The sequence below is a fragment of the Anabas testudineus genome, chromosome 10 (assembly GCF_900324465.2).
Source record: "Anabas testudineus chromosome 10, fAnaTes1.2, whole genome shotgun sequence".
Lineage (NCBI taxonomy): Eukaryota > Metazoa > Chordata > Actinopteri > Anabantiformes > Anabantidae > Anabas > Anabas testudineus.
In genome coordinates, this window is record NC_046619.1 from 11,619,953 (window position 1) to 11,638,734 (window position 18,782).

At 42.3% G+C, this 18,782-nt stretch overlaps 1 protein-coding gene across 9 annotated transcripts in view; it reads left to right on the forward strand.

The window, feature by feature from the left end:
- Window positions 1-18,782, forward strand: part of LOC113160053 (protocadherin alpha-C2-like) — a 137,442-nt gene that overhangs the window by 115,027 nt on the left and 3,633 nt on the right. For 8 of the 9 annotated variants that reach the window (XM_026357096.1, XM_026357097.1, XM_026357090.1 and 5 more), the window contains exons 2-3: window positions 7,673-7,737; window positions 10,902-10,987. In XM_026357096.1, coding sequence (XP_026212881.1) covers window positions 7,673-7,737; window positions 10,902-10,987 — 151 coding nt within the window. Of the gene's footprint in view, window positions 1-1,363; window positions 4,206-7,672; window positions 7,738-10,901; window positions 10,988-18,782 lie in introns of those variants that run through there. The other variant, XM_026357088.1, reaches the window with a different exon arrangement.

The following is an 18,782-nucleotide window of genomic DNA, read 5'->3' on the forward strand; positions in this document are numbered from 1 at the left end:
ACCTTAATCCAGTCTAAATTTGAATTTAATTGAATTACCTGGATACTGAGACTATAGTAATTAGAAGAGATGATTTGCGTCTCCAATGTCACCACCTGCTACACATCACGTAGGATACAACTTTAAAATGTCTTTTGGAAATGTGGTCTCATAATTTACACCTTGCACCTGCGCCAATAACACCAAAAAGGATGTGGTGGTGGGGATGAGGTGATGTGGTCTGGCGAATATATGATATCAATAGTTAATAGTCAAAAAGATATAAAGCCACAAAAAACATGTGATTCTGTGGTGGTTTTAAAATATTAGTGCCTGCGGCTGTGTGTGTGTGTGGAGAAAGAGAGAGAGAGAGAGGGAGAGGATACTGATTATTGCCTATCAGAGGAGGTGTTGTATTGTTTACCAGATGTGCAACATCTGGGGCATCTTTTCTGTGATCCGGTTAGCGTCGTCACCAGCGACCCACCTCATGGCATCACGGGCTTTGTTTCATGTGGGAATGAACCTGTGGCGCGAAGGGCTCTGCAGCCCCTGCGTCCAATAGGAGCTGAAGTGCAACGCGTCGTCAGCTGTCTCTGTAGGGCAAAGGGATATCACGAAGGAACAGATAATGTATTTGTGCTGACAGGCGCGGGTGCACAGGCAGAATTGAATGTTTCAGCACCGACGTCGTGAAAAGACACAAGGTGAAACAGGCACATCCACCCACACTGTGGATCAGATAGTGTGGCAGAAAGAAAGAAAGAAGCCCTCTCAGTACACGCAGCTCAATTCACCTGTCACTCCCGTCTTCCCATTGTGTGGTTTTGTTTCTGATTGAAAATCTCTATAATAACCCACAGCTATAATTTACCTATCTGAGAAGTGCTGCACCAAATTCGCATGTCACCGTTTTTACAGTAATTTATCTTTCTTTTTATTTTCAAAATGTTCTATTGTCTGCATCTATCAGAAATCTGCTTTTCCCCTGGCTGCAGGGTCCCTGAGTAATTGTAGGTTTGCATCAGTGAGGAAGTCTAATCGCCAGGCTGGTTCATAAATCAGTTTCCCAGCGCACAATGAAAAGGGCGGTGGCACTGACAAAAAGAGGGGAAAAGATTGTGTCGAATTAATTTCTCCGAAATCAGTGCGCAGACGATTTTTGTTCGCTTCGTGTGCTCGCGTCCAGGTTTGGAGACAGACGAATAAACAGCAAAGTTTCCATCTTTTAGGGTTTTATTCCTATTAGATGATGCGCGATCATTTTATCGGAGGTGCTGAAATGCAGCCAGCATCGCTTGAGCGAGTGGCTCCCCCTCCTCTTTTGCCCACAGACACCATCACCACATAGCAGGGAGGGAGAGAGAGAGAGAGAGGGAGAGAGAGAGACCACAAGGCAGCATCAGTGAAGGGAGTCAGCCTTGCTTGTGGAACAGAGAATTTTAAAAACATCACTCAGGCAGACAAAGGAAAACATGGACACACAGGGGAAAATGTCCTTTAAACTGGCGCTAGAGAGACTGCGGTGGTCGTCCTGCACATAGTCGGACTTATGCCCGGGCTATTCCCTCGTTTTTAATGAGGCGGGTGGGGACACACAGCAAGCCGAAAAGACGGAAAGATTTCTCCAACCCGTCTGCAAATTCTGCCTGCCTGCGATGGCTGTGACGGCGCGATGCTGTTGCAGTGTAACGGAGAATGTGCCTTTTTCTCTCTATTTGGTTATGTTCGTACTCGGTGGCCTTACAAACGCACAAATTCGATACTCAATTCCAGAGGAGCTGGAAAACGGGGCACTGGTCGGTGACATTGTCCGGGATTTGAGTCTGGACCTGAGAAAACTTTCCACCCGACGTATCAGAATCACATCGGACAGCGCACGGAGATATTTCACCATCAATCACAAAACCGGGAAGCTGGTGGTGAGTGACCGCATTGACCGAGAGACAGTTTGTGAATTTAGTGGCACCTGTTCGTTTAACCTCGAGGTGGTATTGGAGAATCCACCCGACCAGCACAAGGTGGAGGTGGAGATTTTGGACGTAAACGACAACGCGCCACAGTTCCCTCGAGATGAATATCAGCTCGAGGTGTCAGAGTCTGCTCTCACTGGCTCTCGGTTCCACATCGAAGGAGCGCAGGACGCAGACGACGGATCAAACTCTGTCAAGCAGTACCGACTCAACCCAAACGACCACCTCACTCTGGACTCCATTAAGCCCTTTTCCAATAATAAGCACATCGAGCTTATCCTCAAAAAGCCCTTTGACCGCGAGCTGATGCCCTCTCATCAGCTCATCCTGACAGCTATGGATGGAGGCACCCCGCAGAGAACTGGCACTGCCATAATCAATGTACGTATCCTTGATGCCAATGACAATGTGCCTGCCTTCGACAGTTCGGTGTACAAAGTCAAACTGTCTGAAAACTCTCCAAAAGGCGCACTTGTGATCAAGTTGAATGCAACAGATCCAGATGAAGGCTCAAATGGGGAAGTTTTCTACTCCTTCAGCAGTTACACACCAGAGAGAGTCAGACAGATGTTTTCAATGGACACAGATACAGGAGAAATCCGAGTAAAAAGCAATATAGATTACGAGGAGACAAACTCATATGAAATGTACATACAGGCTATGGACAAAGGCCCAGCTCCTGTGGCGGTGCACTGTAAAGTAGTTGTGGAAGTTTTGGATGTCAATGACAACATTCCTGAGATTGTACTGTCTTCACTCTCCAGTCCTGTACGTGAAGACGCCCGGGCTGACACTGTTGTAGCATTGATCAGTGTGAATGACCGTGACTCTGGACAAAACAAACAAGTAACCCTGGAGATCATGCCTCACCTGCCTTTTAGGATCAAATCTCTTCGGAACCACTACACCATCGTCACATCCGCTTTCCTGGACAGGGAAACCATCCCTTCCTACAATGTCACTGTCAGTGCTGTGGATGGAGGCACCCCACCGCTGTCATCTCAAATGACCTTTAAGGTGGACGTTGCAGATGTCAATGATAATCCACCTCGTTTTGAACAGACATCATACACTGTTTATATCACAGAGAACAATGCTCCTGGTGCACCTCTGTGTGTTGTTAAGGCCACAGATGCTGACGCGGCAGAGAATGCACGCATCACCTATACTGTGCTCAATGACAACAACCATGGCATCCCAGTAGCCAGCTATGTCAGCATCAAACCCAATACAGGTGAGGCCTATGCCCTGCGAGCGTTCGACTTTGAGAAGCTGAGAGAGTTCCACTTTCAGATTAAAGCACAGGACAACGGTGTGCCTCCACTCAGCCGTGTGGCCACAGTATATGTTTACATTATGGATCAGAATGACCACCCGCCCAGGATTATCTATCCGCCCGCCAATGGGAGCCGCACCACAGAAACGCTGATGAAAAATGCTGAAGCAGGAGTGTTGGTGAGCAAGGTGACAGCATGGGATGGTGATGCAGGGCAAAATGCTTGGCTGCTCTTCACCCTGGAGCAGACCAACACAGACCTTGACCTGTTCAAGGTGCATGAGTACACAGGCGAGATCCGCACCACAAGGCGAGTCACTGAGGACAACTCCACGTACTTCGTTCTGACTGTTATGGTGCGTGATAATGGCCTGCCACCACTTTCCTCCACTGCCACCATCCATGTGTACGTAATGGAGCTGCCACCTAAGGTGGCTCCTGATCCCAAACGCATCATCAGGCCCAACAGCCCGTTAATGTTTTCCAATGTCACCCTTTACCTCATCATTGCCCTGAGTGCCACAACCTTTGTCTTTCTGGTCACTGTCTTTGTACTGGCCATTGTGCGTTGCCATGCCTACTGTACACAGCCTGGGTCCTGCTGCCCATGTTGTGTATCCAAGAAGAATTTGCCCGAGGGGGGCACTCCAGCAGCAGGTGGTGGTGGTGGTGGTGGTGGTGGGGGTGGGGGTGCAGCGAGAGCAGCAGGTGGAGGGCAGCCAAACAGCAATGTGGCCCTGCGCCGTGACCTCAAAGTGGAACCGCATTATATTGAAGTGCGGGGTAATGGTTCTTTGACTAAAACGTACTGTTACAAGACATGCCTGACTGCCACGTCAGGAAGTGACACTTTTATGTTCTACAACACAGGACGGCCACACAGTGGCACCTGGGGCTCAGGCTACGTCACCAGCCACAGTGGACAGAGCCAGATATTTGTACGGCGTCTCAGTATGCCAGACGCAACTGCCATTCAGGTGTGTGTCTGGGATCATCTCTGTGTTTTGTTATTTTACACTACCTCACGCCAGTAAGTGACACAAAAACCACAAGGTGTAAAAGGAAAATCGTCAGAGTTATGTTTCAGGCTTTGCTGTAGGGCGGTGTTCTTGCAGTAGGATTGTGATTGCCATTTGCAGCTCTGGAGCTGTTGCAGCCTTTTATCTGTTCTTCTGAAAAATTATGTTTTAAAAATATATTTTGCTGCTGTTTTTGAGAACCATAGAGAACCTCCACAACCAGAGGAACATTTGTGAGGCGTTTATATGCCACTCCCAAGGTCTGCCTAGTTTCTTGAGTTCCCTCAACCTAATTCATATGGTTTGTACACATCAAGGCAAAGAAAGAGATTTTGCTGTTTTAGTTATGTGTATCGTTCCATTATTACCTCCTTACCATATGTGGCATTTATCGTCATAGCTGTGTCTTAATATTGGATAGAAAGTGGACATACTGAAGTGTGGGTAGTTCTCTGTGCTGTGTTTATTTTAGCAGGTGGGCGCACTTTGATTTGCTTGATGTTAGTGTGTTGGTGTGTGGTCCAAGCTTGTTAAAGACCAGTGCTTTTATGGTTCAGGGTAAGAGATTTTAAAGTCTAGTTATCTTCCACACATGTGCTAAACGGCTGCAGTAAATGTATTTTTCTCAAACTATCTGTGTTTTCTTCCTCCCTGTTATTTTCTCCTCAAAACAAACTAGTAGGCTTCAGTCGCTCGTTCACCTATGACCCCACACAGTCAGTGTGATTTGTCTGCTGTGGGCTGTGTGCCTCAATATTCAAGTCCAGCAGCTCCAGAGGGTATTCAATGGTCATCGTAGAGAGGTAAAAACAGTGCAGCCTTTGCCAGCTACGAGGGCCACCAGTCCCATTGCACCAAAATATCATCTTCTGGTCACGTACTTGCCTGGCACTGAACACTAAGCCAGAGTTTGGGAATCGGTAAAGAAGCCAGGAATGAGGCAGAGACCATGTCTGAGTTTCATTTAGATTAGAGCTTAATTCCATGATGTTTTTCCCATTTAATAGGTTGATGACAACATGCACATAAATGTTTGCATCATTTCAAGTTGTAACAAAGCAAACAACATTGTTAGGCTAAAATAAAAATTAAAACTGTTTGTTTTCTACATCATCGTGTTTGCCCCAGAGCCTGTCTGTGCAAGGCAGGAAAGGATACAGGAGAAAATAAGTGATAAAAAAAGAGGATTAAAGAGATGTTTAAGGTATCTGTTGTGGTATCACTTGATGTGATCCTCATTAAATGCCAGTCATGTTTGTTCTTGCTATGTAATTAACAGGCAGCAATGCGTTTCTCGGTACTGTGCGTGTATTGGCTGGCTCCTCGCAGATGAGACCAGGAATGAAAGGTGATTGGACACAGCGTTGATGGCGGAGGTGTGAGCTCTGTATCCATGCTAGGAATGTTCGCTCAGAGGGAGAGGGGAGAATAGAGGAAAGGCCAGAAAACCGTTCAGTGGTCAAAGCAAAAGCTTTGTTTTCTCTCTAATTTACAATGTAAAACCAGACAAGGAAATAAATACACTCAGCTCACAGGAATCTTTTTTCTGCTTAATTTGGCTACTTTCTTATTAAATGATTAATTTGCACTAATTATTTTCCTTTTGGATTATATAAAGCTTAAACCACGTTTGCGTTCTACATGCTTGTATGTTATGTATGTTTATGCTAGTGTGTTTTTTCATTTCACACATTTCATTTTATTTCATATTGCCAAGCAGACTCTCCCTTTTTTGGGCAGTACCATGCTACAACAGTGCGAGCATTTTTACAAGGTCATTTATTCCCATTTATGGACTATGTGGCCCATTTTAATGGGCCTTCAGATCAATTTCTATGTATTGTCTAAAAGATAAAATTAAACAGAGCTTTTGTTTAAGGTTGTTTTCAAAGCCATAGTAACATATTTTGTCCTTTTAAAATCAATCCAAACTATTGATCCAGCAACTGATTGCTTTTTGATGAGCAATTGTCTTTACATAGGTTCATCTTTTATTACTGTTAAGTGTCTCACATGTTGAAGTGCTTTGTATTCCCGTGGATACTCTGCTTTGTTTGAATGACCCTAGGAGGAATAGCAGGCCTCTCTCATTAAGACCAAATATTGGATTTCAAAGGTGATGAATGTCTACTGCAGACTCACAGAGGTCAATGCAGCTTCAGCAGCAAGTGAACATCTGTCATATTTGAAAGGAAATGGGATTACTAATGGGTCTCTTATGAACTGAACAGCCAAGCATGGAGAATTTAGTGTCCTCAGTCAGATTGGTTTAGCTCTATCAGTGGTTTAGGTTGAGATTAGAGAAAAAGCAATCTCATCTCTGTTTTGTTGTCAGGTTAACAGAGAGCATGATCTTACTTGGGAATTCAAATCAATCTGACTTTTAGTGCTCCAACAACATTTAAAGTTTTATGATTATATGTTTTTGATTATTTAGGAAATTGGAGCTTAATAGAAGCACAGGCACTGAACATTAGGATGACTCTGTGGAATTGCATAAGTAGCAGACAAAAAGATGTGACTCTCTGTGTCCTTCTGTTATCATATATGTAGAACCGAGGGGGTTAATCTGATATCTTTCCTCTTCCCTCCTTCCTCCACCTGTGACCTTCATAGGAGTGAAATGATGGAGTGTGGTGGGTGGAGGGTAAAATGTAGACGGGGCTCTGCACAGTTACCATGGTGAGTTGTGTCAGACCGACTCATGCAGGCCGTGTACCAGTGAAACACAGGGTTTTGATCAGTCTAAAGAGGATATAACAAGGAGAAGAAACTCAACAGCACAGGGGAGGGGGTGGCAAATATACAGAGGCAGAGTAGAGGAAGGCGGGAGGATGCTGTGAAAAGGAAAAATACAGAAGATTGTGGAGGTCTTTTTAGAAACGAGTATAACTAAAAAACATCTTGATATTTCAGTAATTTTGAGCAAAGAGTAACAGAACACACGTAGGAATGATTGGAGATCATTAGGTAAATATGTATAAACTGCAGTCGTCAGTACAAACAGCTGCAAACGGGTAAGTATTGCTACCACAGTAATGTACCCCAACCAGCACAGACCAGATTTACCCTAGAAGCATAACATCAGAGTCTACGATCACAGGATACTTCGGTCTGTGTGCCACTGGAGTGAAATCTCTCAAAGTCATTCCTTTTTCTAAAGATGTGGATGGGAGTGGGGGGAGTGAGGATGTAGCAGCAGAAGGAGGTGAATTCACCTACAAGCTTCATTTCATCAATCAGTTCTCTCGAAAAGGCAGAGAAACTGTGACTGCAGTGATTGTGTGTCTATGTGAGATGGAATATGTGTGTTTATGTGTGTGCGTGATGCGCATGCACTGGCAGGTCTCGCCATGACTTATTAATGACACGGTATTGGCTTTCGCCTGTACTTAAGACTCAATTCCTCTCGTTCTCTCTTGCAGCCCAAGGCGCCGAATTCAGACTGGAGATATTCAGCCTCCCTGAGAGCAGGAGGTGTAATGCAGAGGTAAGCATCCCATTTTTTTTCCCCAACACTTTGCAATAAGTATTTTATCACACCTCACCAGTCACTTTCATTATGTTTTGTTAAAGATCAACTAACATTTACTCTATTGGTCCAGCCAATAATAACTGAAGAGTTAAGCAAATAACCTCATCCTGTATCATTTTCTAATTGCACCATCTTAAGCACCACCCACCCTTTGTCGAGACTGATTGCTACTTGCTCAAAACAGCAAACAGCGTGTTTACTTACATATAGCACAGGTAATAGTGACTCAGGGAGTCATTCTATAACCTTGGGTGGTCCACAGAAAGGCTTTCAGTATTCAATTCAGACATACTGCATAATCAAGTTGAAAAATCACATGAACATAAAATGACACCAGCTAAACATTCTCCTTTTGTTTAAAAGGAGGAAAAAATATTAAGATGCAGTGCTGACATTGAGGTCTCCTCCACATCCTAACCCAACCTTGGACATTTTACTAAATTCATTTTAGCAATCTATTGTCTCCATATTAAATGTCTATTGACTAAATGTATAAATGTCTTCAGTGCCCTACCACAGAGCCAGGTGAAACGCTAAGGTTAATTTATATGCATATTCCAGTAAAGATGTCTGAGATCATCTGTGCTGCAGCTGTTGATTACTAGTGATTTCAGTGCAGAGAGAAAGGGTTGGGTCTTTTTCAAAGCAGACTAATTACAGTCTCTTTTTTTACCCATTCATATTTTAATTTCCCATTGTATTCTTATTAAATATACACTTATGGTCAATTGTGAGAAAACTCCTAATCAATTTCAGCAAGAAAACTGTGAGAATGATCACTAAAAACAGCTGAATGTGAAAATATGTGAGAAGCATCATGGAGGGGATCAGTGCAGTTGGAAATGGCTCTCAGTGTTAACCAACAGATGGGGAACTGACAGGAGGGAATGGTAATCAGAGAGGGGGTCACTGATGGATGAAGGGCAGGTAGTCAGGTGGAAAGATGGCCTATCGGGGACATGGATATTGCTGCACGACCACACCCGTGATCCCATTATCTATAAGACACAAAGTCTTTCCTGCGGTGAGTGTAGCCAAACCAAGCATCATGCTAATGAGATGCCACCATAATTAAGGAGCTGGACTCAGCCAAGATACCTCTGTCTACATAACATCTGTCATATCTACATGATCTCTCTAATCTTTCCACATCCCATAAATAGATATAGCAAACAGATTTCAAATACCCATCTCACAGAATATAAGTACAATTTCTCTGTAACACCTAAAAACATAAAAAATGATACATACAACTGCACAGAGAAGTGTTTCTCTGTATCTATGACAGTGTTAAGGCAGAGATGACAGCAAATGACAGGGTTGATCCAACTAAACATCATTTGTCTCTTGCTGCTCAGAGGCACGACTCGATCTGCTATGCATGTCATAGCATGTGTTACTTAATTTACACTGATCCAATCTGTATTTATACTTTTGTGCTACTGGCCAGGCTGCAACTGTAATGCAGTGCCTGATGTCTATGTCTCAACTCATATAGACCCTAGATAATAATGCAGTTTACTTGTTTTGCCATTATTCATATATCATGTGCATAGATACCCATATACAATGTGCTGTATCGTATGTAGTAATGTGTGCACTCTGACGTCCATGTCAGATTAACAGGAGTGCACCATGTGAGTGTGTAATGCAACACAGATTCCCTCATAATTACTGCAGGGATTAATGAGAGTTAATGTGCTTGTGCCAACCCGTCTAACATTAAATCTTTCTCGAGACTCACTACTATATGTGGTTGGGGTTGGCTATCCCCCTTGTCGCATTACCAAGCCTCACTAAATGTTCATCTATTTATATACTCAGATCAGCAGAGCTGAAAAAAAGGTGTTAGATACTAAAGCCAAACATCATGTAATGGCCATTTAATTTCCTTCCATTCTCTGGTGAAATGCACAACGAATAAGTTGCTGAAATAATATGGTGAAGTGTGGGAGGAGATGATGAAGAATAAAAGTGAAGGGTCAGCATTTGGTGAAAAGTGTATTATGCTCTTATGCTTATACAGTGTGTGCCATTAATATTTGATCAGTGCACCCTGATAATGCTGGCGCTTAGCAGCACTTAAAATGGTCCCAATCAACAAATGACTTGACACAAACACTGTGTATATCTAGAAGCAATCATCTTTTAACTATCTTTAGCCCTGGTGAGGTTTGTACTCATACTTACTAAAACCTATTTCAGTGATTTCTTGTTGCCAAACACTTTGAAGACTGACAATGTTTTGTTATGTCTCGGAATCAAAGAAATTACCAGCTCACACCTCAGTAAAAGTTTTAACTTACTGAGATATTTAGTGACAGAGGGCAGTGAATTGTACAGGTAAATTAAAGGGGAGCAGCAACAGAAAGACACTGACAGAGTAATGGTTTTCTAATAAAAACTAAAATAGGATTATATATTTCTGTATTTTATCTCTTTTTGCCCGAATGAAATAAAATGATCTGCTGCTAACAGCATCTTGAAGAACAATTAAAAATAATTTCGTATTACTAATGTTATGTAGTCTATAATTTGGTGAACTGATCCTTTAAGCAGGTTCAACCTAGATTATTTCAGAAATCTGCAACCTTTTTCAAATCTAAACAGGTGTCATCTAAATCTTTATGACTAAAACGTTACTGTCATGACTCAACATTATAATCCTTTTTCTTTCAAACATGAGGGAAAGGCTGTGAGAGAGACCTGTGGTTTGTATCAGCATTTCTGTTTCTGTTTGTGGAGCACTGCAGATACTGTGGAGTTCTCGTTAGAGGGGAGCGTGCTGAAATCCCACAAAGAGGGTGTGAAAGTGTAAGAACCGCCATCTGTAATCCATAATCCAGAGAGTGTCAGTAAAATGTAGGGTGAATATTTTAATCCTAATCTGAATTTTGCATTTCTGGGATTTTGGCTCATGCATCCCCAACCCCCACGCACAAAGTACACAGGCTTGATTTTGAAATCAGGTGCATTATAGCAAACGTGGAGACAAGAGAAGTGTAAAAGTATACAATGCCTTCTTTTGTGCAGTTTGATTTATCACAGTGTAGTTTTTTTCAAGGTCTGTGAAGAACATCTTTTCAGTGTGTAATATGTGCATGTTTTTTGTGTTCCAGCTCAGTGCACATGGAGGAGTCCTCGGTGATGCAGGGTGCCCAGGGGGTCCTGGTCCAGAACTGGCCCACTGTATCAAGTGCAGCTGGTAGGAATCAGAATCAAATGCTCTTACCCAACTTTAACACTGTCTTAAACTGAATTAAAAAGAATCTTAGATATAATAAGAGGTCTGCTGGGCACACATGGAGCTGGTCTAGTCCTGAAAGGCTGAAATAGTTATACAGTAGCCTTGTATAATTTAGATTTGTGGATTAATGTGGAATACATCCCAAGACAGAGCCAGACTGATTTGACTGCCATCTTATACCAATAACTGTACATTCCTCAAGAGCCTATCAAACAACAAGATAGTAATAAAATTAGGAAAACAGAGAAATCTGCTACAAGATCGCACCGACCCACTCATGACACTTCCCACTGCTGCACAGAAAGGAAATGACATGTGCTACGTAGGCGGAGATGGATATCTCCGCTCTCTGTGGCAGGAAGGGAGACAATACAGGGAGAAAGAGACGAGGGAGAGGGCGAGCAGTTGATTGGATTATCAGGGATATGTTTACAGAGGAATAAACCACTGAACCACAGAGGACAAACATTAGAGAACACATTAGAGAAGGAGAATAAACCATAATTGCATTCCCTCTCTGTTTAATGTGCATGTCTTTCATTCTTCGATACATACAATCACAAAGATAAAGATTAGGCATTTCAAAATTTAAAATTAATTTACACAGTGGCCAGTGGCAGGTACAAGTGTACTGTGCTATTGTTCTTCAGGTTTTGTTTTCATTTCATAAATGTGTATATTCAATTATATGTGCATAGGCGAGTATGGATAACCTTGTACTAGGCTGAATTATACGAAGAAGAGTTTTTAATTAGTATTCTTCTGATTTATACACCACAACATTGTCACTCTGTCAGTGACAGAACAGTTGTATTGAATGGCATTAGACTGTATGATTGGCCACTGGTGCATTATTACAGACAACGAGCACTTATGTTCTGGATGTTTAATAGTGACATATTGTAATATTGCTCTCATGTATGAAACAGTCTTTTAAAGACCTTAAGCCATCAGGCATTTCAGCTGAAAGACAGTCTGTGAAATTGCAAATCTGAGTCAAATACCAAGTGTTATTCTAATAGAATGATAATTATTGGCAGCACTTTTGGTGTTAAGCAGCTGCAAGCAAGTGACGCACATGAAGTGTCAAGATGGCTTGTTGCTTGATAACCATTAAGTCTAAATTTAACAGCTTACACCTTTTTGCAGCATCGTTGTTGTCAGGCATGCTGAAGTATTGCAAGGGTGGAACAGACTTACATGCCATGTTTCTACCTAACTCGTAAGGACTGGAGTGTTATCCTCATAATGTTAACTGAGGATGACAGGAGATGGTCGCACTCTCTTTATTTAGCAGTAACAAAAGGACAATGTGTTTTTGCCCTTTATCTTGGCGGAAAAGACAAAGACGGTAAAGCTTAAACAAAGCTCTACAAAGAAGCTTATTAGGAAACAGCACTGGATGGACTGTAAGAACAGGAACACCGGAGCAAAACAAAACTCTGAATGACAGCACCTTCAATACTAGACGACATTTTACAGACATTGTAATAGGAACATCCCCGCATATGATGTCGTATCATCTTCCCCAAACCAAGATTTATGGTCGGAGATGCACTGCATGCACAGTGTCAGCAGCCTGAACCACACTGAGGATAATTCGGTTGTCATCTCTTGACTTTCCTCATTCAATTGGGGTCAAAATTGATTGAGTGAAATAGAGAAACAAGGGTCCTGGTAGAGACAAATGAAGAGAGGAGATGTGAGAGAATGAGAGAGCCGTATGTGCAATGATAGAGATGTGATTTGTTTTAATTAAGAATTTAGAGATGGCATGGTCCGGTGTCTTTTATAGACAGGAGGCGATGGGCTGGGCAGGCAGACAAACTACCCACACACTAACTACTGTCTCTTCATATCAACACTCACACATAGCCTCCTCCGTGTTCTGCCATCGATTTCTTGCCGTGGCTGAGGACTTGCAGCCTGCAGGCACTTCTCAACATGAGAGTCAGAAAGAGATGGATGGATGGATAGGCAGATGGATAGAATAAGATAGAGAGAAAACAGGCATTAGTGAGTCTTCAGGGTGGGTCAGCGGTAACAAGATCAGCTGGTGAGGATTTAGGGTGGTCTAATTAAGCAGTGGCAGTTCAAGAACAAACACTTTGTGCACATGCCAAATTAGCTTTGCCACAGGGCTTACTGTCTCTTCTTTATCTCACTGGCAGCCAGGTTAAGAATAAAAATAATAGCTAAGGGCTGTAGTAGCTTCAAGTCAAATGTTAGGTTTGGGGGGTTAAAATTTTCAGATAATATATAAAGCATTTACTTAACGGCAACAATGAGAAAGATTTATTACATCGACACTGTTTATCATGTCTCAGAAATGAGAGAAATGGAGATATTGATTCAATGTGGCCTGTCACATCACTATGAGTCACAGACTGTGCTATTTATAACTAAATCGTTTTGTTTGCGAGGAAGGCTGTGGTCCTTACGTGAAGAGTGGGGGTAAATGGGAATTTGGTTTGTTGAGGAAATTGTATCGGTATGGGTGCTAAAACTGCAGGGTGCTGTTTTGCCTCATGGTCTATTTTATTTTCCATCGCTGTGAGGCACAGGGGTACAGCTGGCAACGCCCCTGTTTCTTCCCATCTGATTTCAGGACTGCAGATCTGTGTGTATCAATTTGTCTCTACGTGTCATTGCATAGTATTTTTTTTTGTCATGTATACTTGCCTGTATGTGTGCCTGGCTGTGTTTCTAAGTGTGTTTTGGCTGTCTGCTTTGTGTGCTGCTCCTGCTGTGACAGATGGAGCGCAGCCCACGCCCAGATTAACAGACCCACATTAATGAAATCAGGGTTCTGCTTGCTGTCTATCTCTCTGTCCCTGTCTGTTCCTGTCTCCCTATGTGTCTTTCCCCTTCCTCCTCCTCTCTCTCCTTCTGTGTTGCACAGATTGGCTTCCAAACTAAGCGCACATTCAGAGAACTGTGCAGAATTGCAACCATCCCCTTGAGAGATGAGCAGAGAGACAGGGGAGACATGGGTTCGTTTCAAAATGACGGAGTGAAAATAAACAAGAGACTAAGCAATGAAGGGTGAGGTGGATCGGAAGGTAGAGAAGTGATGAACACATACTGTTTGGGAGGGAGTGACAGCGAGTAAACCAGGATGATTGACTGTAGCAATGTCTGCAAAGGAAAGAGAGGACGCTGTGTAAGGCTGCTGTTGCTGGGGGAGAGCTGTTAGACAGAGAAAGAGAGCTTGCAGCATTATTCTCTATCAGCACCGTCACCATGACTCCTTCCAATGTCCTACTGCTTCACTGGAGGATGTAGTTTCCACAGCAACCATTCATGGCCCCTAATATTGGCAAGAGAGAGAGGAGGGGGTGTTACATAGAGGGGAGTGCAAACATATGGTGTGGGACAAAAGCTTCTGAAGGTGGGGAATAGAAAGCAGACTGTGGCATCAGGTGAAGGATAAGCTAAAACAGCATGGTAGGGAGTGATGGAGTTAAACGGGGGATGGATGTGTTTGGAAAGTGAGAGTTGCGGAAGGTGTAAAGGGAGGGAGAGAGCAGAGGAGTGAATAACGGAAGGAGAGTGACCTACATTCACTGGGGCGGTGGTGTACTGCAGAGGTAGATGCAGGTTTACTGTTTTCGCTTATCACTACAGATTGCACACACATGCATACACACTCATGCACAGATGAAAGAGAGGACAGATTTCACTGGAGTTAGTGATAATCAACTGCAGCAGGCAAGGTGGACAAGAGGACTGATGCTTCATTTTGCTGCACCAGTGCCTGACCGATGAACTGTTTTGTAGCATTTTGAACTACGAACACATGAATGTACGTTCAACAGTCTCACCAGGAAGCCCATGTACAGATAGAGAAGCGAGTGTTTCTTGATTTCCCTTAATAAAAAGTTGGTCATTAAATGATAGTTGATTAAATTTTGCAAGTCATACTTTATGGCTGCAGTCGTCAGTTTAATGTTTCTGTGATCTGAAAGGATGTTTTGGCACAATCGAAAAGAGAAGGTAGAACAGTCTAGAAGCTGCCAGGGACGTTTCACAGTTTTTCAGTCCTTTCACCCATCTGTTTCCTTTTCTCCACTTCACTTATTTGCTTTCTTTTAAAGTCACTCGGTTTTTTTGTTACCATCCTTCACTCCCAGCGTCTTTAAATATCTTGCCAACTCTCTCCCTCGTTCTCTCTCTCTCTGGAGAATAAATCCTCTCCCTCTCTATGTTTTTTTTTCTGTCATAGCACCTACACTTGCTAACAATTACTGTACACAGATATACAGATAACTATTCAAACTCCTACACATACAGCCTCATTTTGTGTTATTTTTACTGTGTTAAGTCCTGTCACTTGGGATTGCTTGTGTCCATCCACCATCTGCCACATGATCCATCTGGGAGCAGACAACAAGGTGCTCAACCGGGCATGAAACCAAAAAATTAAATTGTACACTCAAGTATGCATATGTAGAGGCATACTTGTTCTTGAAAACCTGCAGCCAGCCATCATTATTGTATTTGTACCCATGACAGTTTTCTTTTTTTAAAATTTCATTTACTGTTTGCAGATTAGGGAGAATATGGTAATTTATGCAGGCACCAAAATGTATTCTTCTATCACCACCCAGGCATGGCAGCAAAAACACAGATGCATGAATAAGAATTAGGTTTTGAATAGACAGCAACATCATATTTTGTTTTTATCAAAATGTACCCACATGCTGCACAGTGTGCTAGCACACACAGGCACCGTCTTGAAGAAGGGTGTGGTCCCAGCTGACTGTCTGCCATCATAACAATAACAATTTCTCCACCTGTGAAGCATGAAAATAAAAAAAGAATCACACCTTCAGGCTCTTCTAAATCCATTTTCCCCTCCACCCTCCCTCTGTTTTTTAGGGCGAGCATTATGTTTCATATCTGCATCCTTGCACTTCCCGACCCCTCTCCTTCCTCCTCAGCTTGTTATGTAACGCTGCGCTCCACTGCGCTTCTGCCCAACTGGCCAATACTTGGGTGAGACAAGGCGATGAATAAAGTACATGTGGCAAAATGGAGCTTGGGTGATTTTAAGTGGCTGTGAAAACCTTGGTCGACTCGAGGGGAGGGAAGGGACATGAAGAGATGCTAGACTCCAGAGACTCAGACTTTAATGGCACATTATTGATCGCAGTAGCTCGTGTCATTCTACCATTTCAAATACGGAGGGTTTCAAATGTAAAAGAGTTGGGGGGGCAACAGTCATCACTGTAATGCTAAGAAACCATCCTCATCTCTAATGTGGCTGCTAGTTTCACTGATGGACAAGTTGTTTAATACCCATTCACATCACTGTTACCATAAACATTGATAGGCATGATTAAGACAGTTGTCAATAACTGGGGGGACGGGTGTCGGATGACAGAGTTTTCACGCTAGATTAGATGAAAGGTCAGAGAAACGAGAGAGAGAGAGGGGGATGGTGGCAGAGACAAGAGAAGGCAGGAGGTTGTGCTGGAGAAATGTAGAGAGAAAAAGAGAGGGAGTTTTGCTCTGCAACAGCCATTTACAAATCAGGTAGGAGCAATGGTTGTGTGGGGATCAGTGTCAGGTGAGGTGAGTCTAAATATTAAGGAAAGACATCAAAGTTGGATAAAAATATATTTTAAAGTGCATGATCATGGACCTCTGAAACATGTAAGGACTGCACCAGACTACACCATGCCCCATTATGTTTTTTTGTTTGTTTATTTGTGTATTTTTCTAACAGCATAAGACGCTGACCCTTTTAAGAGAGTCACCCTGTCCCGCCTCACCCTTTTCCATCTGTCTACTCTCGGCATGACTCATCACTCTCAAGCGTGTTGTTTTGTTTATGAATATAAGTTTGCACGGGGGCACTGGTGTCTCATCAAGATGCCACTTCGAGTTAGAAAGGTAATTTCTTAGAGGCAAGTGAATGGACACAAAATCATCGCCCAGTCCAGTGTTCTGAATTTTACATTTTGCGTTTTGGTGCTTGTTGTCGTCATGTCTGCCTTCCTTTTGGGGATTATAGAATCAGGGTCATGTTTCTACTGCAGTCATATGAGGACGTATCAGCCATGGTGGAAGAGTCTTGGCTTGAAAATGAAAGTGACTCTAGCTGTCTCTGTGTCTACATGTGGGGGAAGCAGTGATCGGATCTAGCCTGTCCTGTCCTAATCTTCTCAGTCTCTTTGTCAAATTCTGTCTTCTCTCTGCAGCTGTGTTGTCGCAGTCTGCGCAAGCATGAGAGCTTTTTGGGGGAATAGTGAAGTGAAACAATTCAAATGTATGACCCACTTAATTCTTGTGTTCCCACTGTCGGATTTTTCGCATTTATCTAAGAGCATTATACATGTTAAAAATGACAGTTCACAATGTAGGCCTGCAACTAATCATCACTTTACATGTTGGATAATGTTCTGAACATTTTTTCCAATTATTTGCCTAAGAAAATCACAATTTCCAAAATTCCAGACATACATAACATATTGAAATAGTTTGTTGTCCAAACAGCAGTCCAAAACCAAAGATAGATCAATTATTAAAATAAATTAATAAGATAATTAATAAGATAAACTGACATTTAGAATTGACATTTAGAATATTAGACTTTCTGTTTACCAACCTATTAATTAATCAGCTAATCGTATTAGCTCTTATTGAAACAAGAAATTCTGAATGCTCTTACTATAGTTGTGTGTTTTTGTTTTCCCATTAAAGTCTATTAATCTATTAATAATTAAATACCATTGTTTGCCAGATGTATGTAGTTTCCCTGCAAGATGAATCACTGTGGAGCTGTGCATTCCAGTGTGACTGATTAGGATTGAATGCCAAGCAGGAGACGTTATATTCACTGTGGATTTAGTTCATAAATGTGAGCAGATCTCACTGAGAACTAGCAGCTAAAAATGGTGAAATATGGATGAAAAAAAAGTAAGAAGAGGAAGGATAAAAAATTATAAAGGGAATATTTAAAAAAGTGGAATAACTGATTCAGTCATCTCACAAATTTATGAAGAATCTCTTTATATCAATCAGACACTTTATCCAAGCTCTGTTGCATCAGCAAGGTTATCATAAGTGGATAAAATTCAGTTCACATTCAAAGTTTTGTAGTTTGCAGTTCCTGTTTCTGACTGTATTTGGTCTGGCAGCTCATTTTGCGCAGAGATGCAACAGAAAACGAACCAAACACATATTTTTTGGGGACTAGCAGAGTAATCTAAGGTTAAGATAATATCGAATCTGGTATTCTCTGCCCTGCGTGCTACATGAGGTTAGGCTCCTTCTTCCAGACACTATTCTTTCTGGTTGGATGGAGACCTGCTAAGTTAATCTTCCTTTGGAGAGACCTCAGAATATGTGAGGCAAGTGTGGCAAGTAGGCCATTACTGAGAGGAAAGAACCAAAGAGTTGGGATCTACCACTGGTAGTTTTTAGTTTTGATGCTGTATTTATGGCCAGACTGGATGTCAATGTCTCCTAGAATACACTTACACCTGCTAGCAACTGAATAATTGCATGTTGACATAAGTTCATTTATCTTAGTGTCATTTTCAACAAAGAGGTATTAATGTACCTTTGCATTGCTGTTTATTTCATTATGTGTCTGCCCACTCTTTGTGGAAGTGAGAAAAAGGTGTTTAAAATTCACCTTAAGCAAACGCACCAGGGCCACATACAGCAGCAAATACTGTATCCGATAGAAGTAAAATGATACTTTTCTTGTAACACGGAGTTAAATTCCTCTGAAATACCACTG